General features: G+C 40.5%; 2 protein-coding genes across 2 annotated transcripts in view; both read left to right on the top strand.

Moving 5' to 3' along the window:
- Positions 1-3,438: 3,438 nt before the first annotated feature.
- The window catches only part of ATP1B3 (ATPase Na+/K+ transporting subunit beta 3), a 41,680-nt gene continuing 25,429 nt past the window's right edge, over positions 3,439-19,689 (top strand). Inside the window, exon 1 of the mRNA XM_029215208.1 lies at positions 3,439-3,713. Within this exon, the coding sequence (XP_029071041.1) occupies positions 3,605-3,713 (109 nt within the window). The 5' untranslated portion in view covers positions 3,439-3,604. The remainder of the gene's footprint in view (positions 3,714-19,689) is intronic.
- Positions 17,839-18,288, top strand: LOC114891122 (transmembrane protein 203-like). Its single transcript, XM_029215209.1, has one exon. It carries the CDS (start codon positions 17,839-17,841, stop codon positions 18,286-18,288), a length of 450 nt encoding a protein of 149 aa, XP_029071042.1.

Raw genomic sequence — 19,689 nt, 5'->3', positions numbered from 1 at the left:
GACATTTCTCCAAAGAAGACATACAGATGGCCAAGAAGCACATGAAAAGCTGCTCAACATCACTAATTATTAGAGAAATGCAAATCAAAACTACAGGGAGGTATCACCTCACACCAGTTAGAATGGGCTTCATCAGAAAATCTACAAACAACAAATGCTGGAGAGGGTGTAGAGAAAAGGGAACCGTCTTGCACTGTTGGTAGGAATGTAAATTGATACAGTCACTATGGAGAACAGTATGGAGGTTCCTTAAAAGACTAGAAATAGGGGCTTCCCTAGTGGCGCAGTGGTTGAGAGTCCGCCTGCCGATGCAGGGGACGCTGGTTCATGACCCGGTCCGGGAGGATCCCACATGCTATAGAGCAGCTGGGCCCGTGAGCCACGGCCGCTGAGCCTGTGCGTCTGGAGCCTGTGCTCCGCAACGTAGAGGCCACGATAGTGAGAGGCCCGCGTACCGAAAAAAAAAAAAGAACTACCGTATGACCCAGCAATCCCACTACTGGGCATATACCCAGAGAAAACCATAATTCAAAAAGACACATGCATCCCAACATTCATTGCAGCACTATTTACAATAGCCAGGTCATGGAAGCAACCTAAATGCCCATCGACAGACGAATGGATAAAGAAGATGTGGTCCATATATACAATGGAATATTACTCAGCCATAAAAAGGAATGAAATTGGGTCATTTGTAGAGACGTGGATGGATCTAGAGACTGTCATACAGAGTGAAGTAAGCCAGAAAGAGAAAAACAAATATCGTATATTAACGCATATATGTAGAACGTAGAAAAATGGTACAGATGAACTGGTTTGCAGGGCAGAAATTGAGACACAGATGTAGAGAACAAACGTATGGACACCAAGGGGGGAAAGCGGCAGGGGGTGGAGGTGGTGGTGTGATGAACTGGGCAATTGGGATTGACATGTATACACTGATGTGTATAAAATTGATGACTAATAAGGACCTGCTGTATAAAAAAATAAATTAAATAAAATTCAAAAATTAAAAAAGAAATAAAATAAAAGGGAGACTTGGGTATGGTAAAGTAAATCTACAGGGAATAAAGCTCTGATTAAATTTGATATTTCATCTATTCATACTTGGTAGGCCAATATCCCCCAAAACACTTAGTATTTTCTCTTGCAAGTAATGCTCAAGTATCATGTATCAGAGAAACAAATAGTTCCTGTATTTTGGATTAGGATGTAAACTTTTCCCCAAACTGAAATCTGTTGGATCAGGTATTATACTAAACTAGGCATGAGTTTTGAAAATACTTACTGAATTATATTTGTATTTAAGTACTTAATTGGAAAACCACAGAGCACTACATATGAAAAGCATATTAATGACTACAAATGTCTGACAGCATTCAGTATCTTTGAAACACTATTTCATAAAGTTCTTGTTTACCATGTTTTCGTTGTATGCGCCAGGTAATTATTTCTTGAAGTGTGCTTATTGTGTTATTAACTCACACACAAAATAGATAAAGCAGAGGGTTTTTTTGTTTTCTTTTTGTTTTTTTGCTGCGTTGGGTCTCCTTTGCTGCTCTAGTTGCGGCGAGCGTGGGCTACTCCTCATTGCGGTGCGTGGGATTCTCATTGAGGTGGCTTCCCTTGTTGTGGCACGTGGGCTCAGTAGTTGTGGCATGCGGGCTCCAGAGCGCAGGCTCAGTAACTGTGGTGCACGGGCCCAGTTGCTCCGCGGCATGTGAGATCTTCCCAGACCAGGGCTCGAACCCATGTGCCCTGCATTGGCAGGCGGATTCTTAACCACTGCACCACCAGGAAAGTCCAAGCAGTTTTATATTTTATTCCAAATAGACTCTGTATCTTCCCTCTTACCCAAACTAGAAAGCCTGTTATCAGCTCTACCAATATTTTAGCTGTCCTCTAATTTGTAGTTAGATTTTTAATGAGACAAAAATAGTTAACTACTTCCATTCCTCAGTTCCCTTTCGACCTTATTTATGAACTAAAGAAATGCATTCTAGTCTGCTTGCACGATGTTTTGCTATTTGTAGTACTATTTTCATGCCAAATTTTACAAAATGCTTCTACAAATCTTTTGCTGTCATTGGCTCAACAAAGTAACTGGATTTGGTTATCATTCCCAAGGTCATAATTTTAAATTTAGCTTTCGTAAGCGCAGGGGGAAAATCATTTTATAATAATATATTCTTCTATTCCTTTTCCATTTGTGAAAGGCATAATTCATAATTCCTTGTTTTGATAAACAAAGTGAGGAAACAAAAGCAACGCCAGAATTTTGTTATCCATTTACTCCTTTAAAGCATTTGCTGGCTGTTTAAACTGTCGGATGGATCACAATGCATCATTCCAAACGGTAAGATGTGTGCTACATTTCTTCATTCATAATTTTTTATTTGCTAATAAAACATAGGCAGTGCTCCATTTCTTTTTTCCGAAAAAAGGAAAAAGAAAGGAAAGAAAGCACCTCCTGCCCAAACTCCTATTTAAGTCTTTTCATGCTGTCCCAACAGTCTCAAAGCACTTACTCTTCAGCTCCATCTCGTGTAGGAAAACATCGACTGCACCCTCAGCTCTGACCAAGGGGAGCAACCAATAGAGTGGAAAAGATGAAAAGCCGCGAACAGTATTTAGGCATCAACACTAAACGAAGAATTGATTTCCTGTAAAGAGTCTGAGTGTTTGAGAAAAAGCAGGTCTTGCGGTTGACAGGAAACTCAGGAAAGCATGTGTATTGATTTCATTGATCAATTAAATCTGGGGAAAACTATACTGCATTTACTTAATACTGGCATGTTTAGGATGAAATTCCCATTGACCCAAGAATCCTAGTTGACTCCTTCAAAAGAGCGAAGTCAGGGCATTCTCTGAGCGAAGGTATGTAATACACCGTACACCCTCACGAGATACTACAGCGGATTATCTTTTAGTCACGTCATAGAGCCCAGAGGAAAACGCCTGGAAACGGTTTGGGGAGACGGTGGTGAAGTCCCGTCCTCGGTGGACTGGAGTCGTTTCCGCTCTCTGCTAGTCCCGCGCCGCCGCAGGCTAGGAAGCGAGGGGACTCCGGATCCCGGTTGCCCGCAGCATCTCCCCAGAGTTCTTCTGAAAAACCAGCGGGTTAGGGATGCTCATCTTTTGCTTGTCATTATAAATCTGCTTCTTATTAAGCTCTCATGATTTTTTAAGTTGCTATGCGTAGTTTTTGCTTCTTCTTCTCGCCGGGAAGAGGGAGCGCCGAGCGTCCCGGAGCCAAGCCGGGTACCACCGAGCGGGGCCGTGGCCGTGGGCGGGGCGTCTTCACAGCTTCCAGCTGCGCCCCGCCGCCGGCTGGAGGCGGTAGCGGCGGCGGCGGGGCCTGAACGGCGCGGGGATTGGTTGCGGAGGGCGGAGACGTCAGGCTCCCGCGGCCGGAGCGGCGGCCCGGCTAGGCGCGGCGCAGCGCAGTCGGGTCGAGCGCTCACCACAGAGAGGAGGTTTCCTAGGCCGTCCCGCCTTCTGCCGCCGTCGCCGGGCTGCGCCGCTCGAGCCCGGACGCGCCTCTGCGCTCCTCGCCGCTTCCACCCCCGCGGCCGCCGCTCCCCTCGACGTCCGCACACACACCATGACGAAGAAAGAGAAGAAGTCCTTCAACCAGAGCCTGGCCGAGTGGAAGCTCTTCATCTACAACCCGACCACCGGAGAGTTCCTGGGGCGCACCGCCAAGAGCTGGGGTGAGCGGGCGGCGGTTGGGCGCCGGGGCCGGCCGCGGTCCGGGGGGCGCCGGGCGGGGTCGGGTGGGAAGGGAAGGCGGGAGGCGGCTCCCCGCGCGGGGGCCCCGGGAGCCGCCGCTCCCTCCGCCCGCAGCGGTTTTCGCCGCGGCCGCCAGCCTCGAACGCGGGCGGCGGCGCCGGAGGAGCAGCGCGGCCCCATTCATTTCTCGCGGGGTCGGCGGCGGGCGAGCGAGGCTGCGGGGCCCGCTGGCAGCCGCCGCCGGGCCGCGCCGGTTCCTTCCTCCCTGCCGGGAGTGGGCCGCACGTGCTGCCCGGGCCTGCGGCGCCGGAAGCCGGTAAACCCTGTCCCGAACCCCGAGCGCGTGGGGGCTGAGCGCCCGGCCTCCTTTGTACGGAGCGCGCCGGCCCGGAGAGGCCTGGCGGAGGCGGCCAGCGGCGCCGAGCCGTTTGGGGAAGCCCGACCTTGCCCCACGCCCGGGGAGAGGAAATTTCCACTCCCGCCGCTATCTTGTGACTCGTCCACGCTGCCACCCCAGCTGGTCGGAAGAGTGTGAGTGTAAAGTGTGTGGTCTGCACTCATGTTTTAAGCACAGAAGTACACGGTACACGAAAGTGCACTTGAGCTTGGACAGTGAAAAGACCTTTTAAAAGGTTGTTTTCTCCCTAATTCCTTTTTAATGACACAGGTTTTCTTACCAACGTGCTTCATTGGGGGAAAGTAAATCCGGTCTGAATGGCACAGTTTTTTTTCCTGTGCCTTCAAAACGTGTGATGATTGAATTTGCTAGCAGTTTTTCCTCTGCATGGGTTCTTTGTTTTAAAAGAAATATTTAAACCATCCGCCAGTGTGGTGCTGCTTTGGAGTGACTCTTTATTTTTTTGGAAAAATTATGTTTATATCTGAATAAGGACTAGTGCGCTTCCTCCTCCCCCCTTTACACTTAAGTAAACTAGTTTTTCTTTCCTTTTGAAAAATATTTTGTTAGTTGGTCATGACAGACCTTTTTTTCTGAGTGAGAATATTTCTAGAGTTGAGAACTATTCGGGCATGACATTGTCAAGAGAAGCACGAAGAGAGTAAATTTGCTCTGACTTAGAAAATAGACTGGCTGCTGCTTGAAATCGGCTCCTCCAGAGTGGAAAGGCGGCTTAAAGTCCTGTCACAAGGTGAAAGGGGCCTTGGAGGTTTTTTAGCCCAAACCCTGCTTTAGAGACGAGAAAAATGAGCCCCAGAGAGGTTGCGTCTTTACTTTGTGTAAAATTACATATTCCAAAGAGCCAAGAAAAGAACCAGTTGTCCTTTAATCCTAGTCCAGCGGTGGTATTATTTTACAGATGCCTTGCCTAACTGCATGGTAATCACTCACAATTTTTTTTCGAATGGCTGTCTGTGGGGAACCCACTAATGTGATGAGGAAATAGATCTTGCATCTGGAATTAAATGGGGGAAAAAACTGTAAACAGTTATTATTGTTTCTAGAGCGTCCTGACTTTCTGCTGAAGGAATTTTTGAGTGGTGGAGAGTGGTTAATTTGTGTAGACTACCTTTCTCAGTGCCTTCTCATTTCCAGTAATAAGTATCTGCACTTTGTGTTAGAATGACATTTCTTAGTGCAGGTTGTGCTCCTTATCTAACCTTTGTAGTATATGCTTTTGGGGTAGAGATTTTATTTGGCACGTGCATTTAAATAGGTAACACGCACAAATTATCAGAGTATGCGGCATCATGTAAGGGCAGTGGGAGTAGTACAAGTAAAGTTGGGATTAGTTTTGGAAGGATTAAGGCAAGACCTTTTTTTTCAAAATCGAAAGTATCAACAAATAGTAAATTTCTGGGTTTATTGTAATAATAGTAAGCCAGCGGAGAATGGCATAAATAGGTGAAAGCTATCCATAATCCTATCCCAGTATAAGGGCACTCACTCCAAGGAAATGTGGAGGAGTGGTGCCTGGAGGCTGAAATCCATACTCAGCTCACTGGGCTGTGTACCCTAGAGCATGGGGTGTGCCTGGAGAAAGCATATCTTCTTGTAGTTCTCAGAAAGGCAGTGTATGAGTGAGCTGCCTGATCTCATCACCCCAGAGACGTCCACTATTCATATTTTGGTATATGTCTGGGCAGACTTTTAAAATGTGTATAATGTTACTATTAATTTTTTTTTAACAAAAAGAGATCATACCATAAGTGTTGCTTTATAATCTTTTGAGTATATTGTGGGCATCTTCCCATGTTAATAAATAAAGACCTATATCACCACTTTTAATAGCTGGCTAGTGTTCCGTTGTGTAGTTAGATGTACTGGGATTTTTTTTTTTTTTAAGTTTACTAATGTGTACCGTATGTATACATGGGAGATACCCAGGGTAATAGGAGTAACTCCTGATTTTTTTTTTAACCAGTGCATTATTGTATGTATTGGTCCCTCCTACTCCCATTCCCTTCATCCTTGTACATTTTTGCAAATTTATTTCCTTGAGATATGTTTCTACTGGTGGAATTTCTGGGTTATGGATAACATTATGTACGTTTTATATTCTGAAAACATGTTATAGGCTTTTTTATTAAACCTCATTAGTGCAAATTTTTTCTTTTAGTCACTTTTGAAATTAATGGCGGGGGGGGAATTATTACATCTATTTTTCTTTTTTTTTTTTTTTTACATCTATTTTTGACCTAGGTAAATTTGCTGGGCTGCTGGCATATAAAGAAAACCTTTCTCTACCTCAAGGATTCTATAAAGACATTTAAGATGTTTCCTGATTTTATTTTTTACAGTCAAGGCTTCAGTACATTTGTCCCATGTAATCTGAGGTTCCTCTCCAAGTGCATTATCTATGTTAAAAACACATGTTTAAAAAGCAATTTTGCAGTTTACCTTGGAGATAAAGTGAAAATACTACATTTCATCTCATTGCCTTATTTAACTGTGTGAAGAATTTGATTAGCTTCTTGTATATTTGGTTAATATGTGACACTTGGTTACAGCAGTTTCAAAGTGCTCATATAAACGCACTTACCTCATTCCATCTTCACAACTTTCTACGCACACCATGTAGGTGATCAAAGTGTTCCTAAGAGCTGTTTTATCAAGCTGGACAGTAAGGATGCATCAGGAATAAGTAGTTGCCTTTTATGAAAACACAGGACAAAGACAATTTAGCACCTTGTGGCTATGTTGCAGATATTAAACCTAAATGCATTACGTACAATTAGAGTAAAAGGCAGCTCAAAGATCATCTAGTGTTATTTAATTGTAGACAGTGGACCATGTGTTGCAGTTAACATTTTTAAAAATAATGAAATAGAATAGAAAAATTATCAAAGTTTATTCTGCCTAATAAGTTTATTCTAAGAGAAAGTATCATTCTGTGAAACGTTTTGTATATTCAGATACCTTGATGTAAAATGTATTTCTTACTGTGGCTCACAATCAAGAAAAGGTTGAAAGCCACTAATCTAGCCCTGTGCCCTCATTTTCATACGTGAGAAAATTGAACCCACAGATCTGATCTGTCAGAATTCACTTACTCAGCTAGTGATAGAATCCTTGGCCTCAGACTCTCCAAGGACAGAGCTTTTTTTTTTTTTTAAACATGATGTAATGTCATTTAATGACATCTGCTTGTGGGCTTCTTTGGAGTTCATTATCTTAAGGTTATCTGTCAATAAATGCTTTATTTTAACATGGACCTAAAACTCAAGTTACTGATTCCAAGCAGGGTCAGGATTCTGGACCCAAACTACTAATATCTACATTTTGTTCACGTGCTTCTCTTTTATTATAGGTCTCTTTTATTATAGGTCATATTATATATGAAGTGCTGTTTTTTCAGTCACCTGCTCCCATTCTGGGTTATGCCTCAGTAAATGCTCTGCTTTGGAGATCAGGCTCCATCCCATCTTGGGTGTCTTACTGTAGGGGAGAAGGCAAGTGTGTTTATTTTCCCAGTTTTGTAAGGTATTCTTTGTCTTGTGGAGTGACATATTAAAGAAACTTTACAAAAATTTGCACTGTTGGGAAAGTAACAGGACTTGCCTTACCCTGTGTGCAGGCTATAAATATGAAGGGCAGTGGTGGGTGTGGCAGCGGCAGCAGCTGAGGCTAACCGAGCTGTCCCCCAGCAGGAGGCAGCACTTCTGGACTGCTAGTGGAAGGGAGGGAGGGGGCAAGTGTGTGTGTGTGATGTTCCAGATACCTTTGTAATTACAGTAGTATGTGCTTTACTGTGTTAAAGGGCAGCCTCCCCTCACCCCCGAAGTAATTCCATTTCTTTGAAATTGACTTTTGAATTTATATTTTTAGAATTAATTTAGTTGTATTAAAAGAAGTTTAAAAACCCTCCTGTCCTTAGTAACAACTTTACTGTGATTTATCATTGTGTTTGATTAAGGACCGTTTAACGCTTTTATGTTCCAAACACTTTTATTGAAATATGCCAAGAGTACATGGGCAGCGCACATGTATGAGCAGGGAAAAAAAATCACATGTACAATAATTTTTAAAAAGTGAAAGTTAATCTTAGGAGATATCAGTTCCCCTTCCCCTCCCCCTTTCGACTTCCGGCATTTCCATTATGGTTAAGCCTTTACTAACCTAGCATTTAAAAAAAAGGAATTGTGTAATAGGAGGGAAAAAAAATTAACTTTGGAAGATAAATTTATTATGTTCTACTTATGCATTCATTATATTGATTTTGAAGTAAAACCTGTCATCTTTAATCACATAGAGTAACCACTGTTAACATTTTCCTATGTATAAAGTTTTTTCAAATGTATAAATAAAATTTGAAAATACACGGTTAGATATACCTAGTTTGATCACTTAACATTTAAGGGGAATGTTTTTTATTCCTCTGCCACTTTCTGTTGGGGTATCCCTGGCCCTCTCCATCACTTCTGTGGGGACTGTCCACACTTCCTGCTAGAACTTAACATGTTCTGGTGGCTTTAGTTATTATCTCCGTTTGAGACCCCCAAATCTGCATTTCTAGTCCCTAAGACTTTTTTGTATTCTTATTACCAAATGCCTGTCAGAAATCTTCAGTTGGATGTTGCATGGGCACCTCTTCGTGTAACTCTGTTGCCCTCGGGCCTCCTTAGCATGACGTGCAGACTCTTTGCAGTCTAGTTGGCATATTTCTCCCCTGTCATCTCTGCTGTTCCACATAGTTCTCTCCCACTGCTTTTGGGCCTGTTTCCTAGCTTCCGAACCTCTCCTTCCTTCAACTTGGCCTGGCTACTCAGATGTCAGCTGTGATGGCCTGATCTCTGGTAAACCTTTTCGAACCATTCTTTGCCTTGAGACTGGGTCAAGTGCTCCAGTGTATTCTATGATACCTTTTTCTAGTATAGTATTTATGACTTCAACAGTATTGTTGTTGCCCGCTTATTAGACATAAGCTTCTTATTCACATCTTATCCATCTTGAATTCCCTAACACCTAGCCTGTTGCCCGGCACTTAGTGGGAATGTAATAAGAAGTGGTTGAATGAATGAACAGTATTATGAAATGTTTCCAGTCTAATTAAATGTAATTAGTCTTCTGCAACATTGTTTTTAATGTCTTTGATGGTTTTGGTGTATCATAGCATAATGGTTCACCCAGTGTTTGGGCATTTTCCTTTTTTTTTTTTTTTCCTTTTTGCTTCAGCACTGATGGTTTTCATAGTTCAGTGTTCAGAAAAAGCTTCCACTTAACTTTCTCAGGGAGACTGAGAAAGAGACTCAGCTAGCTGAGTTTGACACGCCCCGGTTGTGCATCTGATGAGGATAACAGAACCAGGGTAGTTATCCAGGCCTCCTGTGTCCTGCTTTATTGCTCTATTCTGCTTCTTATATGGCTCTTATGAGAACTTCATAAAGATTTTTTTTTTTCTTTGTAAACTTACCTGCTCTCAGATTTAATGGGGGTTTATTTAATAGTATCATCCTCTCCCTACAGGGTGCTATTTAACTAATAATATTTTTAAAAAGAATTCCCTAACTTAACAACCTCCCCATATCTGTTTAAACTTTGTTACTGAGTCATTGGTGGAGCTGGCTCTCATTTATGACTTCCTCCTCGTATTCTGCTGATGCCACGGTAAGGAATTGACCCTTGTCCACAGCATGAGGTACTTTTCTTTTGATGGTTTCTGGCCAGTTGGCAGTATCTGGTCCATAAAAGTGGCCCTTACCCCTACTCTGTACTTCTCTAGCCATTCCTTTCCTGGTTCTCTTGTTTCCTAGATGTAGATTTCCCAGGTGCTGTCTTTGGCCTTGTTTTCTTTTCATCTTCTTCATCTCATAAAACAATTGCAAAGATTACTGACAGATTTTACTTCTTGGTTAACATCTCTCTGAGATTCCAGTTGCTTCTTGCATATCCCATAAACCTGAGAGTGAGGCTTAGACAACTCCAGTACCTTGTTTATCAACTGATAAACAGAGCTCTTTCCCCTTCCTCCACTGAAGTTGTGAGTTGCTTCTGTATTTGCAAGTTTTGAAGACTGTCACTACCATTTCTGTCATCTGGGCTCTGAACCTGGCCAAACCATGCCAATCGCACTTCCATAACATCTCTTGAATCTCTTGGTGACCCACACCCTCATTACCACTGCTACAGTTAATTCAGGAATTAATTTTCTCTGACCTACTCACCACTGCCCCACCTCACCCCACCCTCCAGTATCTTGTGAAAACAGGCATTCAGAGAGAGCCCAGGGTGCTTGTTTTTCCTAGCTTCATAATGCTAACCACCTGTTGCACATTGCAGAGCCCTCAATATTCCCACCAACCCTGCCCCACTTTTCCAGGATCTGGTAGTGCCTTTTCTTGTAAATTCTCTGATTAAAAAACTTAAAGCACTAGATGAAGATCTTTTGTAAATTTCTTTCAAAATTGGTCCTAGTTTAAAGAGACCACTGGCTTTCCAACTTTTATCTGCTGCTTATAAAAAGTGTAGTGTTGTTGACTGGGGAAGTTAGGCTCTTCTGGTGCAGCCCCAGAAAGATCCAAGGAATCAGTTAGAATCATTGTGACCTAAACCAGTGTAACTTCACTGCTATCAGATTATTTCTAAGGCTGCAGCTTTGGTCAAGCTACTCCCTATACCCCAAAGCTGTTGGGATCCCCACTGCTTTCAGAAGGTTTAAATCAGTTCCAGACAGCCTGGTATTCCGGATATATTACATATTGGCTTAGAACTACATTTCCAACCTTATATAATCTGTCATTTTACACCCTGCTCCCTGTACACCACATGTCATAGCCAAATGGGTATGTCTAAGGCCCCTTGGTCTGGAATGCCCTACTCATTCCCTCTCCCGTGTGCTTCATTCTCTGCATCATAGATTCTCCCCTGCTTCATAGATCTAGTGCCCTCTCTGCCGCAAGCCTTCTCGGACTTGCCCAGGTGAAAATAATACATTTATCGTCTATAACACCTAAAAATTTTGTATCCTGGATTAGAGTTGTTTATATACGTTGCTCCCACTAGCTGGATGTTCTCACAGAGCAGGAATCACAGGTGCATTTTATGTCCCTACAACATCTAGCACATAGTAAGCACTTACTATTTTTTTGATGAATAAATTGTCATTTAGTCAGTTTCCACTTGTGATTCACCTGGTCGTTGGGCTAAAGTTGAGAGTATTTTGATTAATTGGTATAGCTCCACACTATGAAAGTCTTGTTTGTGGAGAAACTTGTTCATTATTCCCCTCAGCTCACCATGATTCTGTTCCACTAAATTTCTAATTCATTGAAGTTTCCAGATAGGGCATCGTAGTCAAAGTGAGCCTGTGGGCCTATGTATTTTTGCTTGATACGTCTTAGAAGTTTACCAGTATACTGAGAAGATGATCAGACTAGGATTCAGAATATGGACCTGAATTAGAATTCCACATCTCCATCTAAGCTTAGGTGAGTCATTAAAAATCTCTTGGTCTTAGTTTCCTCTGTACGGGAGAATTTGCATGAGATAGTTTCAGATGTCACATTGGAATGAAAATCAAGGCCTATATAAATGCTTTTGAACAGGAGGCTGCAAACTTTTTCTTTAAAGGACCAGATAATATTTTAGGCTTTGCCAGGAATACAGTATGTGTTGCAGCTACTCAACTCTGCTGTTAGTGGCTTGAAAGCGGCCGTAAACAATATGTTTACTAGTGGCCTAGCTGCATTTCAGTATTTTATTTACAAAAACAGGCGGCAGCCATGATTTGCTGACCTATGCTTTAGAAGTTAGTTAGTGGTCAGCGTAGGCTAATCCAAGAAACCTGAACATGTCTTAAATGGAATGTGGACTCTTGGCTTTGTTTTTTTTCATATGACAGAAGTAACTTCATTATTTGAGTTTTTATAGTACAGATGTGAATAGTCAATAAGTCCACTGTCATCCTCAGCTTCTTCCCTGGGTAACCACTGTTACCTGTCATACTTTTTAAAACATATGTGGTATATCCACTTTGGATAAAGGTCTAACGATTTCCTGTACAAGTAAATATACACTTACCCCATGATCTCCAGCAGTTTACCCAAGAGAAATGAAAACATATGTCCACAAAAATACACAAAATATTCATAGTAGCTCCAAACTGGAAAGAGCCCAGGTGTCCGGCAGTAGAATGGATAAACAAACCAGTGTCCACACAGTGGAATACTACTCAACAGTAAAAAGGAGCAAACTACAGGTAACACAAAACATGGGTGAATCCCACAATTAGGCTGAGCAGAAAAGAAGCTTTACCAAAGAGAATATACTATATAATTTCATTTCTTTGAAATTCTAAATCAAGCCATACTTACCTATGCTGGGGAAAAGCCCAGAATGGTGTTTGCCTCTAGGATGGTGGTCATGGGGATTGACTGGGAAGGGGCATGAGAACTTTATAGGGTGTTGGCAATGTTCTGTATCTTGATAGCTGTTTGAATCGTAGAGGTGAATGTATTTCTCAACAACCGTGTCATGGTACCTTGGAGATTTGTGTATTTTGCTGAATGCAATTTTCCCTCAATTTTAGTTAATATAATGTTGAAGTATTTAGGGGTTAAGTGTACTGACATCTGCAACTTGAAATTCTTAAAAAAAAAAAAGGTGGTGAATAGATAAGAGGTAAATATAGTAGACTTTACTGTAGAATCTAGGTGGGGTTTATGCGTGTTCACTTACATTTCTTTTAACTTTTCTGTGTATTTGTAAGTATTCCTAATTGGATATTGGAGAAAAAAGAATACATGAATATATTGTTTCTCTTCACTGCCTTCTGCCAGTCGCAGTCTTTCCCACAGATAATGATTGCTTATCAGTTTTCCTACCAGTCCTTTTTCAAAACACTTATATATGTGTATATGTATATGTGTGTGTGTGTGTGTGTGTATGTATATGAGTATATATGGACTATGTAGGAATAATTAATTTTCCACTTTTACATGAGTAATAGGAAGAATGTATGTTCTAGAACTTGCTTTTTTTCACTTAATATGTCTTGACTGTTTCCATGTCTCTCTCTCTCCCCCCCCATTTATTTATCTCATTCCTTTGAGTCATTGCATAATATGCAATTTTTGTCTTGCAAATTGTGCAGTGCATGTGTGCAACTATTTATCCAGGGTAGTCACTGAGAAATGGAATCACCAGTTTATAGTATATGTTTATTTTTATATTAATTTATTGTCCTCGAGTAAAGCTGTACCAGTGTATACTCTCACCAGCAGGGATCAAATTACCTGTTTCCCTTCAACTTTCTGAGCATTGGTTATCATCACTCTTTAAAAATTTTTGCCAGTTTGATGGGATGCTGGTGTCTTGGTTGGTTTAATTTGCAGTATCTCTGATAATTGCAACTTATGTTTGCTCAGTTTTTGTTTCTTTACAGCGACCTGCTCGTCTTTTTGCTGTCTTTTGTCTCTTAATTCTTTTATTTTAAAAATTGTACTTGTTTAAATAAATATTATTACAAATTTAACAGTCTTTTATAGGCAGTTCCTGATCACTTATCTCAAAATATATTGAATAATCCATCATTTTCTCACTGATTTGAAGTGCCCGCTTTGTTACATGGATTTTATATGGATCCTTTCTTGATTATTGTTATGTTTTGTTATTAATCTGTACCTCTGTTCCTGTGTCATTATCACTCTATAGCATGTAAGCTCTATGTAGGCGTTTAAAATAAAATAAATTTGTGAAATCTGTGCGAGTACTGTCTGTTTAGTTTTGGTATCTGGAGGGTGCTAGCCTTATAAAGATTTAGGTAACTTACGGAGCATACAAAAAGGATAGCTCGTGTGTAGAGAAAGAATCTACTTGAAAATTGGGAGAACTAAAGCCGTTTGGACATAGTGTCTCTTTTAGGAATAGAGCTCTTTATTTCTTGTAACAACTTCTGATTTGAATATGTTTATTTTCTTTAAAAATCATACATTTCATCTATTTTCGAGCTTACTAGTTGGAAATTGGTTTTATTGATAAAATTAATGATTTTTTTTTGCATTTGTTTCCATTAACTTGTGCTTGTATCTTAAATCTACTTTCCTTGAATTTATTTTACTCTTGAATTTAAAACCTGGCTTTTTTGGTTAGTCTGGTTTTTTAGTGAATGCGTATAAGGCTATGGATTTTCCTTTGTGTTCTGCTTTGGCTACATGATTGTTTTGAATTTTGAATGTTTTGGGTTTTGTTGTCTTTTTAATCCAAAGGTTATTTAGCAGTCCATTTTCTAAATTTTTGTTATACTTCTCTAACATACTTTGATTTTGAAAAATGGCCTTGATTTTTTTTTTTTTTTTTAGGTTATTTTTTATTTTGTTTTGTTTTGGTTTTTTGAAATTTAAGTCATGGTCAGTTTCGAGACAATGTTCCAGGTTTATAAAGAGTATATTTTCTGGTGACTACAAAGTTTTACATATATTAAATAACTATTAGTTGTGTTTTTAAAATATTATCCTTTTTGTTATTGTTTACCTGATCTGTGGATTTCTGGAAGAGGTATGTTAAAATCTCTACAGATGATTGTGATAAATTTTGCTTTACATATCTTAAGCCACTTAGCATCACAAATGTTCATGGCTTTTATGCTGTATCTTCTTGATGTGTTTTGTTTACTTTTTATTAATAGAGAATATCTTTGCTTTGTTAATACCTTTTGACTTGAATTCTAAATAGTTTGCTTACAGGAATAATGCCACTTTTACATTTCTTTTTGTTAGCCAAGATCTACTTTATTTTCAACCAGTATGTGTTATAATTTTAGGTTTTTATCTATAAATAGCATTTATTTATAGTGCTATAAGGTTTTCTTTAACGCACTTTGAGAATGTCTTTTATTAGACTACTATTAAATTATTCCTACCTTAATATTTTTGGGATTTTAACTTGTTATTAAATTAAAATCAAATTTTAACTGTGTAAAATACAGACTAATGTAGTGGCAAAAGGAGATCATTGGCTGGCTGAAGGATGTACAGATTGCAAACGGGCACAAGAAACCTTTCAGAGGTGATAGAAATGTTCTGTATCATTAGTGTAGTGGTGGTTTCACAATACATGCAACTGTCTACTCATTGGGATTGTGCACTTGGAATCAATGAAAATTATTGTATGTAAGTTATTCCTCAGACCTGATAAGGAAAAGAAATTAAAATCAACACTTACTTAGATGTTACCAGCAAGCCTTACTGGTTTCTTTGCTCACCATTGCTTTATATATTTTTCTTGTCTTAGATTTTTAAAGAAAACTTTAAAAAATGAAAAATGTACAATTATATTAGCTTTTTCTAGAATTTAGTCTGTGAACTTTGTCCTTTTTTTTTCAGGTTAGATAATATATAAGTTTTTCTTCCAAAAAGAAGGAAATGAAGACAGTGTAGCTAAAACTTAAAGCCTCCTCAGTTTGGAATATACTGTTTTATTTTTGGCTGATGAGATATCTGTCAGTCATATTTCTCTGCTCTAGGTAAAACCCGTTTTATCTTCTTAGAAGCTTTAAGAAATTTTCACTTTATTTTTAGTATTCTGAAATTTTACCTTTTTCTATCTAGGTATAGGGTATTTTCTAATATTTTTCAATCTTTTCCAATCTAGACACAAAATGTGTTATTTCTTTGGGCACTCCTCCCCATCCCCTTTTCTGGGAATTCCTGTTAGATTTATTGATATTCTGGTTCTGTCTCCCGTGTCTCAACAATCTCCATACACACTCTCTGTCTTTTTGCCGAGTATTGTAAAACACCTTGGTTTGATCTTTTAGCTCACTGAATTTTTCTTTGGCTTGGCTAGTTCTCTAGGTTAGGCCTTCTTCCAAATTTTTGTTTTTTAAATAGATTTATTGAGGTATAATTTTGACATATGGTAAACTGCATGTATTTAAAATTAAAATGTATAACTTGAGTTTTGATGTGTATTCACCTATATGCATATACATATATTGTACCCATGGGACTATCACTCTAATCAAGGTAATGAAAATATTCATCACTCCCCAGATTTCCTCTTTCCCATTTGTAATCCTTTTCTTTCCCTACATCCCCAGTATCCGGGCAAAAATAGATCTGCTTTTTGACAGTTTAGATTAGTTTGTATTTTCTGAAACTTTAAATGCATGGAATCATGTAGCGTGTTCTCTTTGGGGTCAGGAGTGCTGAGTTGTTTCATTCAGCACAGTTACTTTGAGAAGTAGTTCATGAATAGTATTCCATTGTGTTATATGCCAGAATTTATTTATTAATTCATCTGTAGATGTGCTTTTGGGTTGTTTGAGTTTTTAGTGATTACAAATAAAGCATTTACGAATATTCATACACTTCTGCGAACGTGTGCTTTCGTTTTTCTTGGTTAAATATCTAGGAATGGATTGGCTGGATCCTATCATAGGTATATGCTACTAACTTTTCAAAAAATTGTTTTCCAAAATCAGTTTTTGTTTTGGCACATTCCCACCAGCAGTGTATTAGAGTGTCAGCTGCTCTGCTCCTAGATCATCACTTGGTATGGTCAGTCTTTAGAATTTCTAGCATTCTGGTGAGCATGTAGTGGTTTTGATTTGCCCTTCCTGGATAACTAGTGATGTTGAGTATGTTTTCATGAGCTTGATTGTTTTGCAATTCTCATTACATCTTTGATGAAGTTTCTGTTCAAAACTTTTGTCCATGTTTTAGAAATTTGTTTTGTTGTAAGAGTTCTTTATATATTCTAGATTGCAAATAAGTAATTTATTGGTTTCATATTATGCAAAATATTTTTCCCAGTCTTTGGTTTGCTTTTTTGTTAGGTGTCTGGATTTTTTTTTTATTATTATTTGACTCTTCTCCAGTTCAGCTATCTACTAAGTTTCAAAATTTTAACAATCAGAATATGAAATCAGATTTTGAAAAATTATCCTCTTACCTTATACTCTGTATTTTAATTATACTCATGCTACCCCCCCCTGGTTCTGTACCCTGTTACAACCCAGTTTTTTCAGGCATTACTTTCTTTGTTGCATTTGATACTTTATTGGATTAGTTTTTCTTCTCAGTATTTTGTAATTATTGGTTCTCTGCACCTCCTCTTTGTATTTAGACATCCCTGTCATAGCATTCAGGGATGAGGCATAGGTAGCCAAGAGCTGGTCAGGTATGGAGATTCTCTATGGAGAGATTTAGATTTTTACCAACCCATCCAGGACCTTGCCCAGTTTTTATCCCAAACCCCAATGTTCCCTTCTTCATAGCATGTACAAAAATTAACACACAGTGGATCAAAGAACCAAACTTAAAGAGCTAAAACTAAAAATTCTTAGAAGAAAATATAATTACAAGTCTTCATGACTTTGGATTAGGCAGTGGTGTTTTCGATATGATACCAAAAGTCAAGCAACCAAGGGGAAAAATAGATAAGTTGGACTTCCTTGAGATTAAGAACTTCTCTGCTTTAAAGGACACTGTCGGCGCCTAGCGGGGCATGGCGTCCGAGCAAGGCGGGCATTAGCTGGCGGCCAGTGCTGGGTCCTGGGCTGGGGCCGAGAGCCAGGGCAGGCAGGGCCACTTTCTGCAGCTCGCTGGCCGCGACGACGGCGCAGGCGCCAGCGAGGCCCGTGAGGAGTGGCGGCGCAGCCAGGCGGGTGAGACCGTCGCCCGGGCCCTGGCCCGCGCTCTACCGGAGCGATGCTTTTCGCGCTCGTGGAGCTGGTGCAGTTGCTGGGCTTCGCTCCCTTCGAGGTCTTCGTGCAACTGATGGCCCTTTCGGTGTTCTCCGTGCTGCTGGCCCTGCGTGTGGACGGCCTGGCTCCCGGCCTCTCCTGGTGGAACGTGTTCGTGCCCTTCTTCGCCGCTGACCGGCTCAGCACCAACTTCACTATTGTCGTTTCCATGCGCCTCTTCCAGGACGGAGAGAAGCGGCTGGCCGTGCTCCACCTTTTCTGGGTCCTCACGGTTCTTAGCCTGAAGTTCGTCTTCGAGATGTTGTTGTGCCAGAAGCTGGTGGAGCAGACTCGGGAGCTCTGGTTCGGCCTGATCACGTCTCCGGTCTTCATTCTCCTGCAGCTGCTCATGATCCCTGCCTGCCGGTCAAGTAGGCTCGCAGAAGAAAAGCTAGAATGCGGGACCCCACGCTGAGGTCCCACTTCCGCTGCACCAGAGGAGGAGCCTTGGTCTGAAAGCCACTTTGTGCCCTGCTGAGTGCCCAGCTTCCTCTCTAAAAGTCATGTCTGAAATTGTTCCCTCAGCAGGGCTGAAAAGAGCAGCCTTGATTCTTAAAACATATTCCCTCTTATTTCATGCTTTGAATAGCTAATCTTGAACTGAGATCCTGAGAAGGCCAGACAGTCCTGAACTCCTCTGACAGTTGGAAACTGCATGCAAGTAAAATGTTCTGATGGGTTCTGAGTATTTTCATGGATCCTGGGAAAGTACCCACTGTGCAAAGGCTGCAAAGCTGGACTCGGGATTTCCGCAGGCCAACAGTGCTGACCTGAGAGCTTACTGTCCCATCCCGCCAGACAAGACTTCCTTAGATGCTTGAGCTCTAAAAAGTGTAACCAGGCAGACAGGAGTATGTTGAACAAGCATGATCAGGACCCTATCTGGGTATCTGTCGCCTGAGAAAAGAACTTGCTTTCAAGGCACTGCTTGGTTTCCTATCCCAGCAGATTTCAGTGTCACAACTTTTCCACCACCTCGTGGCCAGCACTGTTAGCGCACCTGAGACCTTTAGGCCACCCTAAGGGACTAGAGAGAGGAATAGGTGCTCTGATGCGCATAGCCGTTGAGACCTACACATGGGAAGTTTGCAGGTGGTCTCAGCCCACACCTGTCGGCCTAAGGGCTTTGGTTTGATGCCAGTCGGGTGCCAAATGAGAACATTTGCTGAGATAAAAATAAAATAAGAATGTTTTGCTGAAAAAAATAATAATAAAGGACACTGTCATGAAAATGAAAAGACAACCCACAGAATGGGAGAAAATTATTGAACATCATGTATCTGACAAGAGGCTCGTGCCTATAATATATAAAGAACTCTTAGAACTCAATAAAAAGACAACCCAATTTAAAAATGGGCCAAGGATCTGAATAGACAGTTCTCTAAAGAAGGTACAAATGACCAATAAGCTCATGAAAAAATGCTCAACATCATTAGTCATTAGGGAATGCAAATTAAACCCACTAGGAAGTATTAATGAGAATGTGGAGAAATTGGAATCCTGCTGGTGGGAATGTAGAATGTTGTAGATGCTTTGGAAAATAGTCTGGTACTTAACTCAAAATACTAAACAGAATTACCATATGATCAAGCAGTTCCACTCATAGGTGAATGAAATGTGAATTATACCTCAATAAATAGCTCCTTATAAAAATTTGAATATACAAAGGACTTTAAATTTGTACTTGTCCATATAATTGACTTTTTAAAAAATTATACCTGCCTCTGCTTTAAGTTATTTTTAACTATAAACAGGTTATTAATTTATTTACCACGGGGAAGTTGTTTCTCATCAGAATTCTCTGAGGATAAGGCAT

This window comes from Monodon monoceros, unplaced genomic scaffold, assembly GCF_005190385.1.
Source record: "Monodon monoceros isolate NGI ecotype Baffin Bay Population unplaced genomic scaffold, NGI_Narwhal_1 Super_Scaffold_11, whole genome shotgun sequence".
In the NCBI taxonomy this organism is placed as follows: domain Eukaryota; kingdom Metazoa; phylum Chordata; class Mammalia; order Artiodactyla; family Monodontidae; genus Monodon; species Monodon monoceros.
This window is presented reverse-complemented; position numbering and strand designations above follow the sequence as displayed.

What these genes read in the sequence shown, in the direction of transcription:
- LOC114891122 (XM_029215209.1), top strand. Translation starts at nt 17,839, where the DNA reads ATGCTTTTCGCGCTCGTGGAGCTGGTGCAGTTGCTGGGCTTCGCTCCC.